General features: G+C 43.4%; 1 protein-coding gene across 2 annotated transcripts in view; it reads left to right on the top strand.

The window, feature by feature from the left end:
• LOC142311597 (ubiquitin-conjugating enzyme E2 D2) overlaps positions 1–20295 on the top strand; it is a 70924-nt gene that overhangs the window by 25040 nt on the left and 25589 nt on the right. For both annotated transcript variants that reach the window (XM_075350158.1, XM_075350166.1), the window contains exons 2-4: positions 16341–16404; positions 17637–17668; positions 19491–19568. In XM_075350158.1, coding sequence (XP_075206273.1) covers positions 16341–16404; positions 17637–17668; positions 19491–19568 — 174 coding nt within the window. The remainder of the gene's footprint in view (positions 1–16340; positions 16405–17636; positions 17669–19490; positions 19569–20295) is intronic.

Here is a 20295-nt window from a genome sequence, read left to right as displayed (position 1 = left end):
TTTGCTGGGGGTTGTAATGTGGTTCAGGGGGTGGATTTCACTGATGGGTTCGCTTTAACGTACATTTTTATTTTGAATGCTCTTATGTGCTGCAGATATTGTCAACCATTGTGCCTCTATTGGGCCTTTCAAGGGAACCGAAATTTATTTGTATTTACTACAATACTTACACTATTCTGCAATTCATGTTTTTGCATGTCATTACGAGGGAAAAAAAATTACCGTATTTTTGCTTTATAAGACGCACCCCTAAATTTGGTGAAGGAAAAGAATTTTTTTTTTTTTTAATGTTTACTGGGGTCCATCTTATAATGCCAGTGTCCGTCTAACAAATTATATAGGCTATATGTCCCTCATAGCCCCCCATCCTACAATTAGTCCCCTTAATCTGGATATGGCCCCCTTATATTGAATATAGCCCCCTTGTGCTGGCACACGTTCCCCTGTGCTGCCTATGGCCCCCTATGGATTGCACACGTTCCCCTGTGCTGCCTATGGTCCTCTATGGATTGTACACGTTCCCCTGTGTTAGATATCGCCCCCAGGCTGCTGCCCATAGTAAAATAAAACACTCTTTCCTTACCTCCTCCAGCGCTGATCTCCCTCCTGTCTCCCTCCGTGCTTCTGTTCCTCCACTTCCTGGCTCTTGGTGCCGGTCATGTGATCGGCAGAGCAGAGTGATCTGATCTATGCGTGCCTGATCACAGTGGAAGCGGGCACACCGGGGAGAAACGCTGGAGGCTGTAAGTAAAGCTTTTTTATTTTAGAATGAGCAGCAGCATGGGGGCCATATCTAACACAGGGGGGGGGGGCGCATGTGCGATCACAGGGGGGCACAGGGACATATAATATGCGCCGCTCCCCCAGCCCATCGCTGTGGTGCGATTTCAGCACCATGGTGGTGGACAGCGGCTGTGCATGTTATGAGCAGGAGATCAAAGGCTGCAGCCCGCAGCTTCACCTGCCCCCAGCAGCGCTCCAGAGCGGACCCTGCTCTATGTATGTATGTATGTATGTATGTATGTATGTATGTACACCCCCCCCCCCACCCCCCCCGTATATTCGGGTTATAAGACTGTACTCTACTAAAAATGAGCATAGCAAATCTGCATTAATTTGGCAGCTACTCCTTCCCCCCACCCCTCACATATACTGCACAATTGCATACTCTGTTCTCGATAGGGAGAAGCCAAATCTATCACACCACCTTCCCTCCTGGAGTATGTGCACTCGACGTCTTGGAGGCTGAGGCACACATCTAGTTTTTCAAGACACGTTAGGAAAACGCCAGCAGGTAGGTGTGCGTGTGTGTGTGTTTATGCAATAGTGCCTGACATGGTTTGAGAAGGGGTAATCTGTGTACTAGTGGAAAGTTGGCTAAGCAAAGTGAAGATTCTGTGATTAACAATGGTTAATGATCCTAGATGGCTTGAATAATCCTGAGGATGTAAAAAGTTTTAAAGGAATTGTCCAAGTTTTATACTGTATTTCTAGTTTCCCTTGGCTATGTCGTCACTCTCAGATTGGCGAGAATCTGTCACTCCCACCAATCTATTGTAAACAGAGCAGCTTCGGTCACTGTGTATTGCCTTGGTGAGAACTGCAATTCTGTGCAACAACCAATACACCTGACCGGGGCTGTGCGGTCTGAAAACAGATGATCCATCGGGCTGACAGGTGTCAAACCTCCAACAACTTAATATTAAAGCTTCAGCGACTCCTCTAAATTATTTGCACAACTCTGGTTTCGTGTATGGTGTCCTGACTGAAATGTTGCCTTTGTAAGTATGGAGGCAATCCTATACTTGGGCAATATGCCACTTCAAAACACAACAAAATCTAGTTACAATAAAAATATACAAAAAGTATTATGCCCAATTAAGTTTTTTTTATTCTTCATATAAAGTTATAAAAATTCAAATTTATTAAAATTATACATTGCAGGTGCTATAACAAATAAGGGGATAGCACAGCGTCCACACAGTATATCAGGCAGGGGTCTCTTGTATAAATAGCTGCTAATATAATAAGTATTTTTTGGCATTTCAAATTGCACTTCATTATATTAGCAGCTATTTATACAAGAGACCCCTGCCTGATATACTGTGTGGACGCTGTGCTATCCCCTTATTTGTTAAAGCACCTGCTATGTATAATTTTGATAAATATTTGAATTTTTATTAGTATTTTAATTGGGCATAATACTTTGGTTTTTATTAAAACCAGATTTTGTTGTTTTAAATTCACTATTTAAGTTTTGCACTAAGGCCCTGTGCCCACGGGAGAAAAAACCTGCGGATTATCCAGACAAATCCACAGGTTTACGCAAGTACAGACACTCCTATGGGATTTGGGGAGTGCTGTATCAATGCTGCGGTTTTTGTGGCTGCGGGAAATGCTGCAGATTTCCCGCAGCTGCATGTAAGTGCTTGTCTATTATTCCTGCGTATTGTTCTGCGCGGATCTCTGTACTTAACCTGCCTTGATTGAAGACACCGGAGACTCTTCCTTCGGTGTACAAGAGCAAGACTGAGCCAGGAGCGGGCTTAAAGAGTTGGGTGTGGCCTGCACGAGCTGCGGTCATCTGACAGCCAGAGCTCGTCCAGGAGCCGGCCGGAAACAAAGTTACTGTGTGATAGAGGTAAGTATGAACTCACTGATCACTCCAGCACTTGTTCTGCATGGAGGATGCAGTGCCCAAGCCATGGTACTGTGTCCTCAATGCAGAATGACCGCACCATATCTGCAGGACCTCCGCACCAAAAACACAGCACAACTCAAAGTTGTGCTGCGGATTTCTGGGAGCTCCTGCGGATTTATCCGCAGGACACTTTCCCCGTGGGCACATGGCCGAAGTCACTTATTATATTTGATTTCTAATATGCCACTTCAGGAATTTTTCGATTTACTTCCCTGCAAGTTGCCACAATTTGCCCTTATTTAAATCTTAAATATACTGTAACTGTCAAATGATTCATATCAAACTTTCCATAAAATGTCATATTTATTGGTCTTTGAAAAGTATATCTGCCCTCCAGTTTGTGGAAAGCGAATTGGTTAAAGCATGTAGCTTCAGGTATTTGGGTCAGTAGTTGTGGCATGTTGTGAGCTGCTGTTAGTCATTGCTGCCTTCATTTCCCTGCGGCATGTCTTCCAGCATATTCACTGCTGAGCTAGGGTCCATTTCTCTGTATTTCACCTACCACGTAGGGAAGCCTGATCTACCAGATTGACGTCAGAGATCTGAAAAGTTTGTCTAGATCCAATAACCATTTTGTAGTAATCTATGGCCTTGAGGTAAGGGATGTTCGCTTGTAGTGTGATTAGAGATGAGCAAACTCTCAGATAACCCTATCTGGTCCCTTTCTTTTTTTTTAAAAAAAAAAAAAAAAAAAAACCTGGTTCTGGTCCCCATAGAAGTCCATGGGGACCAGAATCCAGAGTTTAAAGATGTTGATGAGGGGATAGGCGCACGCGCTGTAATCACCGAAGATCCGTCATGGTGGCACACTGCTTCCGGGTTGCACATTCACTTCCAGTGCCGTACACTAGGCTCATTGCATACGCACTGCTTTCCCCAGCCGTCCTGGTGTCTGTGATTGTTTGCAGTCAGACGTGCCCCCAGCCTGTGTGACAGCGTCTGACTGCAACCACTCAAAGGTGCTGTCTGCGGGTTCATATCGTGGTATAAAAAAAATAAAACCATTGTCATGGGGTCCCCCGCGCTATGATGCACAATAAAGCCCACGGATACATCAATCACAGCTGTATTAAAATAAAAAAAAGTAGCTGCTTTTTTTTTTTTTTTGTGTGGTCTTAGCGGAGGTGGAGGCTGCTATTCTCAGATTGGGGGAAGTCCATGCTTATTGGACCACCTCAGAGCCAAAAAATAGCACTCTGCAGCCGCCCAAGATTGTTGCATCTATTAGATGCAAGAAGCCTAGCGCTTTACCTGGCTCTTCCCAATTTGTCGTGGTGCGATGGCAGTCTGGTTAATGGCAGCCCACAGTAGCCAATTAATCCTATATTTGTAATGGGGAGGGTCCGAGACACCCAATCACTAATCTGTAAGTGAACGTACATAAACACTGAAAAAATCATTTATTTGGAATAAAATACACCCTTTCACCACTTTATTAACCCTAAAACACCCCTGCAGGTCTGAGTTAATCCACATGAGGTCCCATGACGATTCAGCTCTCCTACATGGAAGTCACAGCGAGCGGCCATAGAGCATGACTACCTGCTGTAAGTGCAGACAGAATCGCTGAGCCGCGATCAGCGCTGACATCACTCAGGTGATTTTTGATCGCAGGTGGGAATGTTCCAGGGTAGGAAAACAAACCATGTGAATGATTTTAAAAATAATTTATTTTTGCTGTAACATTAATGTACTCACCCCCCCACCACCACTTCCCCCTCAATGGGGGAAAATTCATCATATGCACTGTGTGAACAAGCCCTTAGTGTTACAGTGGACGGTTTTCCCACAATTACGCAAACCCTTAAATTACTAAAATTTGAGTTTTTGTTGTTCAAGCGCTATTGCACCTAATATGTAAGTTAGGGTACTTTTTTTTTCATAGCTTTTTCATGTGCAGAATACTTGCGTTTTTGGTGGGCTTCCACTGTGGACATGCACTAAATGCAGATGTCTTGACATGTGGATTTGGAACACACCGCAGGTCAGTATAATAAAGCACCGTGCGTTTGAGATTTCTAGAAATCCCAACAACTTTTCTGGAACTGTAAGACGCTGCATATTTGAGCAGTGTCAAAAACTCCTCCTTATGGAAACCACTTTAAATGCTAATTCATCAAGACAGTTATGCTTGGGAAGTGGTAAAAGCTTTTAAAAAGTAACAACTTTTTTATGTAGCGGGGAGTTATGTGAACTTTTAGCGACTTGTGACAGAAATCAGTCTGAATCTGCTCCAGAGAAATGGGGTGGTTGTTGCTCCATCCACCAAATTCATTAAATCTGCCTGCATTTTGTATGGCTCAATAGAGGTGCCAAATGCTTCTTAGGCCATGTGCCCACGGGACGCTCGTACCTGCAGATATATTTGCAGGTACGGCCGCATGTTTCCGGCAGCCGCAGCTATTTTTAGCTGCGAGTTTCCAGCGGAATAGCTGCAGGAACATGCGGAGGTTCACGCGATTTACCTGCGGAAATCCCAGCCTCTATCTCCATAGCGGAGGGCCGGTATCTCCAAGTAAATCCGCATGAATAATTGACATGCAGTTAGGTGCGGCTGAGGAATCTCCGCAGGAGATTCCGCAGCCGCACTTTCCGCAGCGTGGACACACACTCCCCATGTCCCATAGGGTAACATGGGGAGTGCCTGTACATGCTAGAACCTGCGGATTTATCTGGAAAATCCAGAAAAATCCGCAGGTTTTCCGCGGCAAAAAGCTCCCGTGGGCACATGTCCTTATTGGATTGAGTGGCTTCTCCAGCGAGGTGGAGCGTGTACTTTCAATCTTGATTGATCGGCCCCTTAATTTTTTTTCAGTACAATGAATAGGACCTGGCAATGGACTGTCAACAGTGACTGAACTGTGGTGAACACTAGTTACATCTGACTAGCTGTTGGTGTTGGACTGATCATTGTCCTGGAAAACGCCTTTAACAATACCTACATTCATTTTCAATGTGCAATCTCCAGCTTTCCAGTGCAGGCAGGCTCTTGTTTAGTATCCACTACAGCAGTTTAGGTAGTGTGAAATGGCCTTCAGTGTGTTATCTGTGCTCTCAGTAATATTTCCACTGATCAAGGTCTTGCCACCAAAGTGCTGTGGTACCCACAAGCTAAATACTGATTGGCTGTAATTTTTGTAATCTATGGCTTACCAAATAAAGTTACTACTTTTTTTGGTTTGCATCTTTTTAGTAACATTTTACAAATTTTAATACAAAAAATAGAAGGAATAAGGGAGGAATTAGGGAAGGCAAAAAGGAAAAACAAACAGTTAAGTGTCTCCTTTTTGGCCAATTTTGTCATAATACAAATCTGCTTCTTTTGTCCTCCTGGACTTGATCAGTCACTCCCAAAGTTCTGTTTATGGGTAATCTCCTTATGGTCTGAGGCAATCTGATAGTGTCACATCTACAGGTATAGTGCATGGCAATGCATTACAGCCGTGATCAGTCTAAATTAATGTCTCACAGGGGACTGTGTGTGTGTGTGTTATAAATAAAGGAAAAAAAAATTGACTTCTCCATATAAATAATGGAAAAAAATTTTAAACGTGTATATGTATGTAAAAAAAGTACACATTTTGGTATCTCTGTGCTCGGAACAGCTTGTTCTATAAATCTCACTCTAGTTAACCGCTTTAGTGAACACCAGGCAGAAATTAGGCTTTTTCATCAAACCTTTGGAAAAAGTTTAATAACACGTGAAATATAAATATAGTATCTCTGCAAAGGGTCATCTTGTCCCACAAACCACTCGCCATACATCTCCGTCTGCTGAAAGATAAAAAAAACAACAAAACTGTAGCTGTCAGAATATGGATGCAAAAGCATGTTTTTTGTTTTTTTTTTCTTCTATAGCATTTTTGTGAGTGAGGCAAGCAAAACAAATTTTATCACTGTAATCATACTGACCTGAGGAATATAGCAATGCTATCACTTTTACCAAACTGTGACCAACAACCATTTCTAAATTACTTGCTTTTGTTCATTCTGCCTCCCAAAAATCAGAATAAAGTTATCAGAAAATTTGTGCCCAAAAATGGTACCACTTAACGTCCTGATCCTGGAAAAAATAGCCCTCGAGTATCAGCAGAAAAACGAATAAAATTATAGCTCTCAAAATAGTGATGCAAAAACTTAAAACATTGTTTGAAGTAGCCATACATTAAAAACCCAAAATAAACCTGGTATCTCTGTAATGACACTGACCCAAAATAGTAACCTTTTAGTTATACGGCTAGGTGAATGGCATAAAAAAATTATAAATTCTTGACCTGCTGTTGATTTTGTTCTACCTCCTAAAGATTGCAGTAAGGAGCAGCTCCCATTTATCCTGCGCTCTATGCTGAGCGGTTACATAAAGGATTACATGTAAATCTCTAAAATACACAATTTCTGGATGGAAACCGTGATGGAACATACACTGAGTTGGATGGAGATATTGTGGACTCTGGCCTGCAGTGGCATGTACGTTTGAGCAGCCCTGGTCAAAATTACTGTCATGAACAGTTAAGCAAATTAGAAATTATTTCTAAAAGGCATAAAGTTAAAGATTACAATTTTTTTTTTTTTTTTTTTTTTGCCTAAAAAATTTTCTTTAAATGGGAAAATGGGCCAATGCAAAAGTTTAAGAACACTGCATTGTTTCTACCTAGTATCACCCCTTCTGGCACATATCAGCTTGTAAGGTGTGGCTTTTTTGTTTTGTGTAGTTTTTTGGGATTTTCATCCATTCCTCCTTGAAAAGTCTTCCAGTTCTGTGAGATTCCTGGGTCATCTTACATGTACTGCTCTTTTGAGGTCTAGGCAAAGATTTTCAATTATATTCATACCAGGGGACTGAGTAATTGAGAGCCATTTTAAAACCTTCAGCTTGCGCTTTTTGTGGTAGTCTGTTGTGGTTTTGTGGCATTTGTAGAAGCCATCCCCTTTTTTCAACTTCAGCTATTTTACAGATTGTGTTATGAAAAATGAAATTTCAACAAACTCTTGATGCTCTCTACCTGTGAAATGTTTTGTGCCATTGACTGCAACACAATCCCAAAGCATGATTGATCCACCATGCTTTGTGGCGATATGTTTTTACTGATTCTGTGTTTTTTTTTTTTTTTTTTTTTGTTTACTTTGCTGGCCTTTCCTAGAAATGATAGTGAACAAGCCATAAAACCCTAACAGACTAAGGTCTGAAACCTTGGTCAAAGTTATGAGCACACTTCTCCAAGGGTGCCCAAACTCTTTTATTGGCTTTTTTTTTTTTTTTTTTTTTTTTTTTTTTTAACTTATGGGAACCTAACACTAGATTTTTCCCTATTAAACTAAAAGAATTACCTTCTGCAGCTCCTGGGTTGCATTCTATGAAGGTGCACCTTGGCCTGGACTCTCCTTCCAGACCCCAAATAACTTTATAAAACCTGGGCGTTAAGTATGTTAATTACCTGTGTTCAGAAATTCAGTGACTGTGGCGGAAAGAACAGGCGCATGAGGTCTTAACTGATAAAAACAGTGAGGATTAATAGGGTGCACTCACCTATAGATGTTGAGAAGTCACAACACCTATTGACGCATATATGCTGGAGGAGACCGCTGCGGACCCGTAAAATGGAAACAGACTTCTATAGGAAATTGGATCATCGCCGCGCTTGTCACCATTCAATCCAAAGAATTATTCAGTCATTTATTTGGGAACATTAACAAAGTCTACGCGTTTCAGGGGTCTCTGTCCCCTTAGGACAATGTAAAAATTATGACACAGAAGATATTCAAGGGCCAAGGTGCACCTTCATAGAATGCAGCCCAGGAGCTGCAAAAGGTGGTTCTTTTAGCCCCTTAAGGACGAAGCCAGTTTTGTACTTAATGCCCAGGCTATTTTTTGTAATTTTGACCAGTGTCCCTTTATAAGGCTAACTCTGGAACGCTTCAATGGATTCCAGTGATTCTGAGATTGTTTCTTCGTGACATATTGGGCTTCATGTAAGAGGTAAATTTAGGATGATATTTTTATTTTTTTTTGTGAAAAAATATGAAATTTGACACTTTTAAAATTTTGCAATTTTCAAACTTAACTGGTTTATGGGCATAAAAATTATGTCACACAAAATAGTTAATAAACTACATTTCCCACATGTCTACTTTACATCACAATTTTTGAAACAAAATTTTTTGGGGTTAGGAAGTTATAAGGGGTCAAAGTTCATCAGCAATTTCCCATTTTTTCAAGAAAATTTACAAAACCATTTTTTTTTTTTTAGGGACCACCTCACATTTGAAGTGACGTTGAGTCCTAGGTGACAGAAAATACCCAAAAGTGACACCATTCTAAAATCTGCACCCCTCAAGGTGCTCAAAACCACATCAAAGAAGTTTATTAACCCTTCAGGTGCCTCGCAGGATCTAAAGTAATGTAGAATGAAAAAAAAAAAAATTAACATTTTACCTAAAAATGTTGCTTTAGCACTAATTTTCTGACTTTTTTTAAAAAGGTAGCACCAAAAATTGGAGCTCACACTTTGTTACCCACTTTCTTATGAGCGCGCCGATACCCCACATGTGGCGAGAAACCTCTGTACGGGCAAATGGTAGAGCTTGGAACGAAAGGAGCAATATTTGAATTTGGGAAAGGAAATTTGGCTGAATTTGGAATATATTCTCAAATTTGCAGAGCTTTTGGGTTTCAAGAACAGACAAACCCCATAAATGTCTTCGTAAGTTATACCCTGTAATGTATTTCTTTACAGAGGTAGGGAGTAGTTTGCCACCATTTTTTATGCAGCTGATGCCTATTATAGATGGTGCACCATTTGGTCTTCAGTCAGGGTAAAACTGATGGAATCCCAGAACCTATTCAATGCTTACAGAGACATTGTGCTACCAAACAAGAAAATCCTTCCAGGAATTATTACTCACAAAGGGCGGCATGCCCCTAAAAACACATTTACTGGACTTGGTCTTGCTAACAAAACAGTTGTAGAAGAAAGAATAAACTTTATTGGACGGCAGGGCAAAATGTTCAAATGTGGAGGAGTAGGCAGCCACTATGTGGCAAACCTGAGTGTGCCAAAGATGACAGAACACCAGCAGGGCCGGAAGGACAGCTTTATCTTCCAAATAACTGGTCGTACAATGTCTTCTTAGCTCCATCAATCCCTATATGAGGGACAAATGTGCCAAGCGACATGGTACACCATAACAGGCTCCTGCCCGCCAAGGTAGGAACCGCTATGTGCACAAAACGACCAATCCGTTACAGAATTTTGAAAGTATTGTTCGATGCAGGTGGTTCGGCAGGAACCCTGCAGTAAAGCCCATAGTGTATGAATAAGGCTAAGTTCACATTTCCGCTAAAATGTATCAGTCACAATCCGCTGCTCTTGTAAACAGCGGAATCCGTTTAGCGGATTCCGCTGCTCCCATAGACTTGTATGAGCAGCGGATTGTGACTGATGATGCTGCGTTGCACCCTCCGCCCGACTGATCAGTCGTGGAACGACTGACCGCCGGGCGGGAGGAACGCAGCATGTAACGTTTTTTGAGCAGCGAGATCCGTCGGATTTCACTGCGCATGCTCTCTGGCTCCCTGCACACGTCACCAGCTTTGGTTGGTTACCCGATATTTACCCTGGTTACGGTGCAAGGAGCCAGCGCTAAGCGGTGTAGGCCCGTAACCAAGGTAAATATCGGGTAACCAAGGTAAACATCGGGTGCTTTGCTGTTACCCGATATTTAGGCTGGTTACGTGTGCAGGGAGGCCGACACTTCCCGCTCGGCCCCGCCCCCTCCCGCACTCCGCACATGTATGTATGTACACACACACACACACACACACACCTGTCCCCAGCCATGCAGACAAGCACTGCCACTGACACCCTCGTCTGGCCCCGCCCCCTGCTCGGCTCCGCCCCCTCCCGCACTTTGCATGTGCACACACATACATACATACATGCACATACATACATACATGCACATACACACACTCACACATACACTCACCTGTCCCCAGCCATGCAGACCGCAGCACTTCTACTGACATCCTCAGCGCCTGGCCCCGCCCCCCGCTCGGCTCCGCCCCCTCCCCCTTTTTGCATGTGCACACACACACATACATACATACATACATGCACATACACACACTCACTCACAGATACACTCACCTGTCCCCAGCCATGCAGACCGCAGCACTTCTACTGACATCCTCAGCGCCTGGCCCCGCCCCCCGCTCGGCTCCGCCCCCTCCCCCTTTTTGCATGTGCACACACACATACATACATACATACATGCACATACACACTCACTCACAGATACACTCACCTGTCCCCAGCCATGCAGACCGCAGCACTTCTACTGACATCCTCAGCGCCTGGCCCCGCCCCCCGCTCGGCTCCGCCCCCTCCCGCACTTTGCATGTGCACACACATACATACATACATGCACATACATACATACATGCACATACACACACTCACTCACACATACACTCACCTGTCCCCAGCCATGCAGACCGCAGCACTTCTACTGACATCCTCAGCGTCTGGCCCCGCCCCCCGCTCGGCTCCGCCCCCTCCCGCACTTTGCATGTGCACACACATACATACATACATACATGCACATACACACACTCACTCACAGATACACTCACCTGTCCCCAGCCATGCAGACCGCAGCACTTCCACTGACATCCTCAGCGCCTGGCCCCGCCCCCTGCTCGGCTCCGCCCCCTCCCGCACTTTGCATGTGCACACACATACATACACACATACATACATACATGCACATACACACACTCACTCACTCACAGATACTCACCTGTCCCCAGCCATGCAGACCGCAGCACTTCCACTGACATCCTCAGCGCCTGGCCCCGCCCCCCGCTCGGCTCCGCCCCCTCCCGCATTCAGCATGTGTATACACACACACACTCACACACTCACACACACACACACACACTCACCTGTCCTGCAGTCACTGCGGCACTGACGTCCTCAGTGCCACGGCCCCGCTCGGCTCCTCCCCTCCCCCCCGAACTCCGCCCCCCGCACACAACGGAATCCGACAAAGAATTCTGTTCTTTGTCATCCGTTGTACAGCGTTGAACAGCGCATCAGTCACATGCGTCAAGCGACGCATGTGACTGATACAAATCAACGGAAATGTGAACTTAGCCTATGGCACAGCATCATTGTTAGGGGATCCTCCAATAAAATGATCATGCCCATAATACCAAGATAAATGCAAAGAAACATTTTGTGTAGCAAGACCTAGTGGTAATATATGAGTAAAACTAAAATAATTGGTAAAAAAAAATGTTTGAGTAATGAAGTCCTGGAAAGTTGTCAAATGATGAGACTTTTCAAGAACATTAGTGGGGCCCACACTCTGGAGTCCAAAGACGTGGGCATGTGGACTGGGTTTTGTCGGAATAATTGTTTGGTATGTGATGATAAAGTCCTGGAATTATTTGTGAAATGGGGTAAAATGTGTTTTACTGCTGAAAATTTTCTCTTACTAGTCCAAGAAGAAAAAATTACTGGGGCCCACTAAACAGAAATATAAAAGTAAAGTATTTGCAAAATTAAAAAAAAGCTGCTACCACACAGTTTGCTGTAATTTATTTATGACAATTAATAATTGTGGGATGTGTGGTAGGTTTCAAAACAGGGGGAGATGCAAAGGCCTGGTTGGGAGGGGCACATGGGGCAGTAGTACCGGGAATCGCTCCTTGTGCCGTGCTTTCTACAAACACTGCATCTTTTTTGGGGATACCTTTGGGTGGGAGTGGAAGGGATGGGGCGAATGAAATGACGCTCGGACAGTCTCCGGACATCCTCTGACTCGAAGGCTTCCTCCTGTGCCTCCGAGTCAGAGGAGGCTCTCAATAATTTTCTCCTGGTATTGGAGGAAAGAGAGCGGTCCTTGAGATTTTTTTTTTATAGAGGATGAAGCTATTATAGGTAGCAACCTGTAGGAGATAGATTGCTACCTTTTTATACCAGGTCCTGGTTTTCTGCTTCACTAGATAAGGCTGAAGCACCTGGTCAGACAGATCTACACCTCCCATGAACTTATTGTAGTCTGCGACACAGAGCGGCTTCTGTTTGTCCCTGGTGGCGCCCCTGTCCCTTACCGTCACAGTGGTGTCCGCATGCAATGTGGTGAGCATGAAAACGTCCTTGCGGTCTCCATTTTATGGCAAGAAGATGGTCACTTGCCATTGAGGAGGACGCACCCTTCTCCACACGTTTAGACACCAACTGTGACGGTAGACCAACTCTGTTTTTTCTGATTGTTCCACAGGCCCCTGTGTTTGCAGCGAGGAGGGATTTAGAAAGGGGGACACTGGTGTAGTAATTATCGGTATACACGTGATAGCCTTTCTCAAGGAAGGGGGTCATTAGCTCCCAAACAATTTTGCCTGGGATGCCAATTGCCTGGGGGCAGTTTGGGGGCGTTTATTTGGCGATCCCTCCCCTCGTAAATGAGAAAGGTACACGTGTAACCGGTTGTGCTTTCGCACATTTTGTATAATTTTATACCATATTTGGCACGCTTGGAGGGGATAAATTGGCGGAAAGACAGACGGCCCTTGTAGCTCATAAGGGACTCGTCTATAGAAACATTTTTGTCAGGGGTATACGAATTTAGGAAGGTAGTTTTTAGAAGGGATATTAGGGGTCTCAATTTATAAAGTCGGTCATAGTTTGGGTCATTTCTTTGGGGGGCTTGGGAATTATCGTTAAAATGCAGGAATCGCAAAAGGGTCTCATATCGGGATCGGGTCATGATGGCTGCAAACACAGGGGTGCTGTGCACTGTTTTTGTTGCCCAGTACGAGCGGAGTGTAGGTTTTTTTCACTAACCTCATGTTAAAAGTAATGCCCAAAAAATTTTTTTAGTTCGGGGACATTTGTGGGGATCCAGGAGCGGGAATGGATGGAGGTAGGATTTTGGGATATATGTTGACGGGCATATAAATTGGTTTGGTGGACAAATAATTGGAGGACTTCTGGGGTAACATAAATTTGGAAAAAATCTAATGGGGTAAAATTTGTGACATTTACATTTATACCGGGGGTTGCTACAAATGGAGGAATTTGAGGGGAGAAGGACGGACCAGGATACCATAGTGGTCGGGGAAGGGAACTACTTGGACCGGCCTCTGACGTTTCAGCAGTGACGACCGACTCCGCTACCATCGGGCTGTCTGATCCCGAGGAGGAAGCAGAGTCGTCACCATCCGAAAATCGCTCGATTTCAGAGGCAGACTCTGTATCCGAGCCTGAACTGCCGGAGGCAAGAAGCATGTATGCCTGCTCGGCGGTAAATGTTCTCCGCGCCATTACGGTATTTTTCACTGCCTAGCAAAAAAAAGGAAAAAAAAATACAATTTTTTTTTTTTTTTTTTTTTTTTTTTGAAAAATAGATTTTTTTTTTTAACCCTGATCCTGACCCTGACCCTGATCCTGACCCTAGAAAAAAAAAATCTAAAATAAAAAATTCTAACTAAAGGGGGATTCTGACGGAGGTGATGAGGATATTTGGGGGGGGGGATATTTTGGGTGAGGATATTGGAGATGAGGATGAGTGATTTATAATATAAATTGGTGGGGTTTTTTTCTGACAAACAGCAGCAAATGTAGTCTCTCTCTCTCTTCTCTCCCAGATCAACTACAAGGGAGAGAAGTGGGAGGCAGACCCAAATGCTGCCATTTCCAAAATATTTTGGGTATTTGATCACTGTGATAGGGTCTAACACTGATCAAATGTCAGGAACCAATGAAATTAATTCCTGACGTTGCTAGGTGGAAGGAGGCAGACTTCAGCGGTCGAACTGCGCATGCGCCCGCCATTTTACACGGACATGAGAAGGAGGGGGGCTGGGGGAATGCCGTGGGAACTCGGTAACGAGACCCAGGTACCGGGGGGGGGGGGGGGGGGGACCGAGAGGGACCGGAGACAAGCACCGTTCTCACATTTGACTCTTTAGAACACGTCAAATGTGAGAGAAACCATTAAAAACCGGCATTTCATTTTGCTGGTACATGCTTGCCGTTATTCGGTTAATAACGGCGATCACCGTACCTTTTTAAATGAAAAAAAACGGCCCGAACCGTAATCTCCGGGGTCTCGGCTACCCCCGGCAGCTGAGACCCCGGAAATTTTCTGACTCTGGGGGGCTTTAGTTAAAAAGCTGCGGATCAGAAGAAGTACCCTAATTTGTCGCCGTTAAAAGGCGTATCGGCGGTCGTTAAGGGGTTAGTTTTAATAGGGAAAAATCTGACAGGTTCCCTTTTTTTTTTTTTTTTTTAAAAAAGGCTTATAAAAGGTAGAGAGCATACTCTGTCTTTTTAGAGTTCATGTAATCAACTTGCTTCACTGTTCACAGTAATATATGGAGATTGCAAACTATTCTGGTAATCTATGCTCCAAGTCTCTCCATGAGGCTTAGGCTAGTTTCACACTTGCGTTGAATGGTATCCGTTGCACTGTGTTGTGTGACTGATGCAACGGATGTGTTGCATATAGTGGCGCAACGGATGCTGCAAAACAATGGAACCCGTTTTGATTTTTTTTTTTTTATATACAGTTTTACCGGCGGCAGACTATTGTGAACGATCAGCTGATCGCTCCCTGCAGCCGGCCGCCGGGTGATCAGCTGATCGCTCCCTGCAGCCGGCCGCCGGGTGATCAGCTGATCGCTCCCTGCAGCCGGCCGCCGGGTGATCAGCTGATCGCTCCCTGCAGCCGGCCGCCGGGTGATCAGCTGATCGCTCCCTGCAGCCGGCCGCCGGGTGATCAGCTGATCGCTCCCTGCAGCCGGCCGCCGGGTGATCAGCTGATCGCTCCCTGCAGCCGGCCGCCGGGTGATCAGCTGATCGCTCCCTGCAGCCGGCCGCCGGGTGATCAGCTGATCGCTCCCTGCAGCCGGGTGATCAGCTCACAGCAGGGAGCTCTGTGTTAGGTATAGCGTAGGAGCCAGTCTATCAGATCCAATGCACAGGGAGCTGCCATATTTGAGGTAACTGTTACACAGATGGCAGCCCCAGTGTTTCAGTAGAAATAGAATTAAAAACTAATCAATTTTAATTTTGTATTAAACATTGATTCCATAATTCCTAATAAAAAAATTAAAAGTGACTCCTCCCTTTTAACCATAATAGTTCTTATAAATAACCAAAAACTTGGGGCTAAAACTACATCTTGGGAATTAAAAATGGAATTTTTTTTCCCCCCCATGCAATGGTATAAAATTTTGAGGCACATGTGGTGTTAACATGCTCACTGCACCCTTAAAGTCATTGTGTACTTTGTAAAATGGGGTCACTTATGGGGGGCGGCTCTGCTTTTCTAGCACCTAAAGGATGATGGCAAAAACTTTACATGAGTTCCAGAAAAACCTGGACTCCAATATGGTGCAAACTCCCTTCTGAGATTTGCACTATGCCTCATGTAGCTTTCGACCACATATGAGGTATTAGCGAGCTTGGGGAAATTGCAACAAGTATTAAGTTGAGGCTTGCCACAATTTTATCCAGCCTGTTTTGGGAGTTTTTTGAAAGTTTTTCATTTATATATATTTTTATTTTTTTTTATTTTTTACTCTAACTTTCAGTTTTTGGCTAGATCTTGCCTATTTTTATCTTCACAGGAACTGAATGATTTGGCCCGTGATCCTCCAGCACAATGTTCTGCAGGTCCAGTTGGAGATGACAGTAAGCATTACTGAATAGATTGGGCGTTAGAGGATAATTCCTTCATGTTACTTTCATGTTTGTGCACATTTTACCCATTACTGGCTGAAGATAACTTAGAAGTGTCTCCACAAAATTGCCAATACAAATAAATTTCCCAAAGAGATTTAAATGGTGACTTTTGCAGGAAGGGTGTATGAAGCACGCTCACAAAAGCTGCACCTGCTAAGTAAACTGCAAGTGCTGGCTTAAGGCTATTCGCGCACGTTGCCTTTTTTATGATTACAAAGATGCCGTGCTTTTGGCCACAAAAAAAACTGCACAAATGCACCCGCGGTAAAAATGCATCCAAAAAAGCATGTTTGTTTTGTTTTACGCGACTTTACTGAGTCTTTTTTTTTTTTTTCAATTTACTCAGTGGGTGAAACGCTGGCAAAAACGCAGAAAGTGACATGTTGCATTTTTTTTGTGGTCACCACAAAAATGCACCTAAACAAAACTGCACTGTATGGACAGCAAAAATGAAAACTCATACACTTTGCTGGGGAAGCTAAGTCATGCAGTTTTTAGATCAAAAACGCACCCGAAAAAACGTGCAAAAACGCACCGTGCGCGATAGTCTATGGCTGACACCCACCCATTGAAGCCAAATTCACACATCTGTGAGTGTCCAGACATTACTGATGAATAATATTGCTCCCCCACCCCTCATTTTAGATGCTGGGGTAAATAGCAGCCATGTTTAAGTGATTGTGTAGTGTTTCCATATTGTCATCTGTAGCTGCACACTAGTGATAATCACGTGTTAGCTGGTGCCTACTGACACCGCACATTCCTGGCATATATTGGTATGAGTCAGGCACAGTCACAGATTTAATTTTATAGGGATCGCTAATTTTAAAATGCACTGCACTTCAGCATTACAATCTGTTGTGCCATCACAGGCCATTAGAGGAATGCGTTATCTACCCCAAAATAGAGCCAATAATGTCTGCTCAAACATCTTATGAACTGAAGTTTTGGATGGCGTAAAAAAAGCTGTTTAACAATTTCCCATGAGTTTGGTTTGCTAACTGTATAGACTTGCGATTTCATGTCTGTTGTACAGTGAATGCTCCAATCCACCTCGCATACAGCGAAGGCCACAGAAAAAAATCAGTCATCTTAGAAGGCAACTTAGGTTCTTTAAGAATGAGCGTAGGTGTAACTCTGAAAGTGTGCCGATGCTTAAACAATTTTTCAATCTCTTCTAGTGTTTCATTGGCAAGCAACAATTATGGGTCCTGTAAGTATGAAGCCCATTAACCTCTATGCGTCTTGTTTGTCCACTTTTCATGTAAACTGTTCATGTGCCAAGAAAGGAGACATAACTCCAGAGTAAGGCCATGGTCACACATCCAGTATTTGCTCAGTATTTTTACATGCATATTTGCCAATATCAGGAGTGGAGCAACAATCAGAAGTATCATGGAAACACGGGCAGCATTTCTGTATCACTCATTCCTGGATTTGGTTTACAAATACGGAGGTAAAATACTGAATGTGTGAACGTGGCCTAACAGGTTTAAATGATTTTATAATAAAGAAAAAAATAATGGCTCATCTGAAAATAGGAAACTTATAATTAGAAACATCCCCTTTATTTCCTTGGATTGATTCTCCATTCACAGGTAAAATCTCTTCAGTGAGTACTGACTTCAGGATTTAACACTTTGTGCTTCTAAAGTTCTATGGGACGCAGTAATTTGTTTTTTCAGGAAGGAGAAATGGCAGCAGGATGTCTGTGCCACTAGCTCCAGCCTCCTCCCTCCAGATGCACGGTCGTCTCCACTCTGTAATGGAAAGATCACTTTTCACTGAAGAGTTGTCCATGAATTCAGAGTAAAAAAATCAATCCAGGAGAGCACATTTCTCTCATTACAAAGTTACTTATTTTTATGTACTAGGATCAAATAAAAATTAAAAATGCAGTTACTTGTTTTTAATATTACCAAAGCTAAAATTGGGTTCACGTTTATCTGCGTAGAACTATCAGAAGATATGTAGTTACCTGCAGTTTTCTAGAAATTATTCTGTGTACCCCAGACACTGACCACATACAATCTATAAGATTGTAGAGCACACGTTCTCTGTGAAGGCTTGGCATTAGGCGTCATTCACACGCCAGTGTGTGTATGGCAGTAGTTTTGCATTAAACTCTTCAGTCACCATATTCTTGGCAAGTGCATGCCAAATATTATCTTTCGGGAGCTGGTGTAAGGATCTCCCATTTAAATAATTTATAGAAGGCCTCAAGTCTGACAAGTCACTCAACAAAAAATGTTTTGGCTTGTCTGCAACCTGTGGGCTTGTGCCTTTTTTTTTTTTTTTTTTTCATAATTGGCCACATAAAAAGAAATTGGATTAACAGGATTAGATGTTTGTGGCGGCTGAGAGTTACAACACAGCTACGTTGGTGATTCTTGTGTCCAGTGTCGCGGTGTATTGGCACACTTTATTCTCCATGTTTTGCAGTTAGCCCCAGTCTGAAACTTATTGTGTTTAAACTGCTTATCCTGGACCATTTGTTAGTTAAGCAATGAAAAAAAATAAACTAAGAAACAGGCAGGTAGTTATTGACCTGTGCCGGCACAGAGTGGTGCGAAGAGAAGCCTCTTGGTTGGTGTGGATCAGTTGAATCGCTGGCAGGAGTGACCTGTGAGCTTTCTGAGCTGGTGCCAGGTGGAACATGTTGTTAGCAACTACAATGGAGATCTTGCACAGCTCTGTACAATGCTCCACTTGTGTATTTGGGAAAGGGGTCTGTGTGCATATCTGCAATCTGTACACAGACTTGTCCCCTGACAGTTCAGTTTACTGCAGTGAGGCAAAGTACGCACAGCTCTATTTAATAATGCATGCAGTTTGCATTCTCCGCTGTATAATGGCTGATATCACAAAGCAGTTTATGGTAGGAACAATGCATACTTTAACCCAATAGTTGAAATGACCAGTGTCCTTGTACATTCAGTCTTTAGGAATATCCTGAGACTTTGTATTCCAGCCGCATTTACTTTCCAAAATACTTACTCTTGACATAATTGTTTAATCATCTCTCCTTGTTGCAGAATGACAGTCCATATCAAGGTGGTGTTTTTTTCTTGACGATCCATTTTCCTACAGACTACCCCTTCAAACCTCCCAAAGTAAGTAATTGTGTTTTGTTTTTTGTTTTTTTTTAAAAAATCAACCAAACCCATGCCACAGAGAAAACCAACTTCTAATGAAAGTCCTCACTAAAGCCTGTTTTCAAGGGGATCGGTCATCAGGTTTTTGCTACTTCATCTGAGAGCAGTATGATGTAGGCAGAGAGCCTGATTCCAACTATGTATTAGTTTTCTGGGTGCAGTGGTTGTGACCCAATCAGATTTTGGCTGTAGCATATAGCTTTGCTCATGCCCTGTTCTTATTGCTGCCTAGGTCCCCATGGTCTCATGCTTCCTCTACTGGTAGGGGCAGGCAAGTGACCAGGGAAACCCAATTGGCTACGGCAGAAAACCTGTGACCACTGTGTACTGATTAACATCAGATGTCAAATGTGTGTGATGCATTAGGTGAACATTGGCAATCTCCAGTGGTGGTAATGTGCATTGCAGATTGTGACGCATGGCTTTTATTTTAACAAAGCACTCGCAAACCTTTTATTAAACCTGTGAAAATTTTGTATATAGTACAGGTAAGGTAATATATTCACAAATCACACAACAGTCTGTGATCTAAAAGCTGCTTTTAAAAGGTAATTCTTTATAGTGGTAGAACGAGTGTCCTTAGACTTGTAAAAGAGACATCCACGCACAAACAGATCTAACAAGCCAGAATAGAAATCGTGTGGTCCCCCTTCATAACAGACCACAACAACAAAAACCTGGGAAG

The sequence above is a fragment of the Anomaloglossus baeobatrachus genome, chromosome 1 (genome assembly GCF_048569485.1).
Source record: "Anomaloglossus baeobatrachus isolate aAnoBae1 chromosome 1, aAnoBae1.hap1, whole genome shotgun sequence".
Taxonomy (NCBI): domain Eukaryota; kingdom Metazoa; phylum Chordata; class Amphibia; order Anura; family Aromobatidae; genus Anomaloglossus; species Anomaloglossus baeobatrachus.
This window is presented reverse-complemented; position numbering and strand designations above follow the sequence as displayed.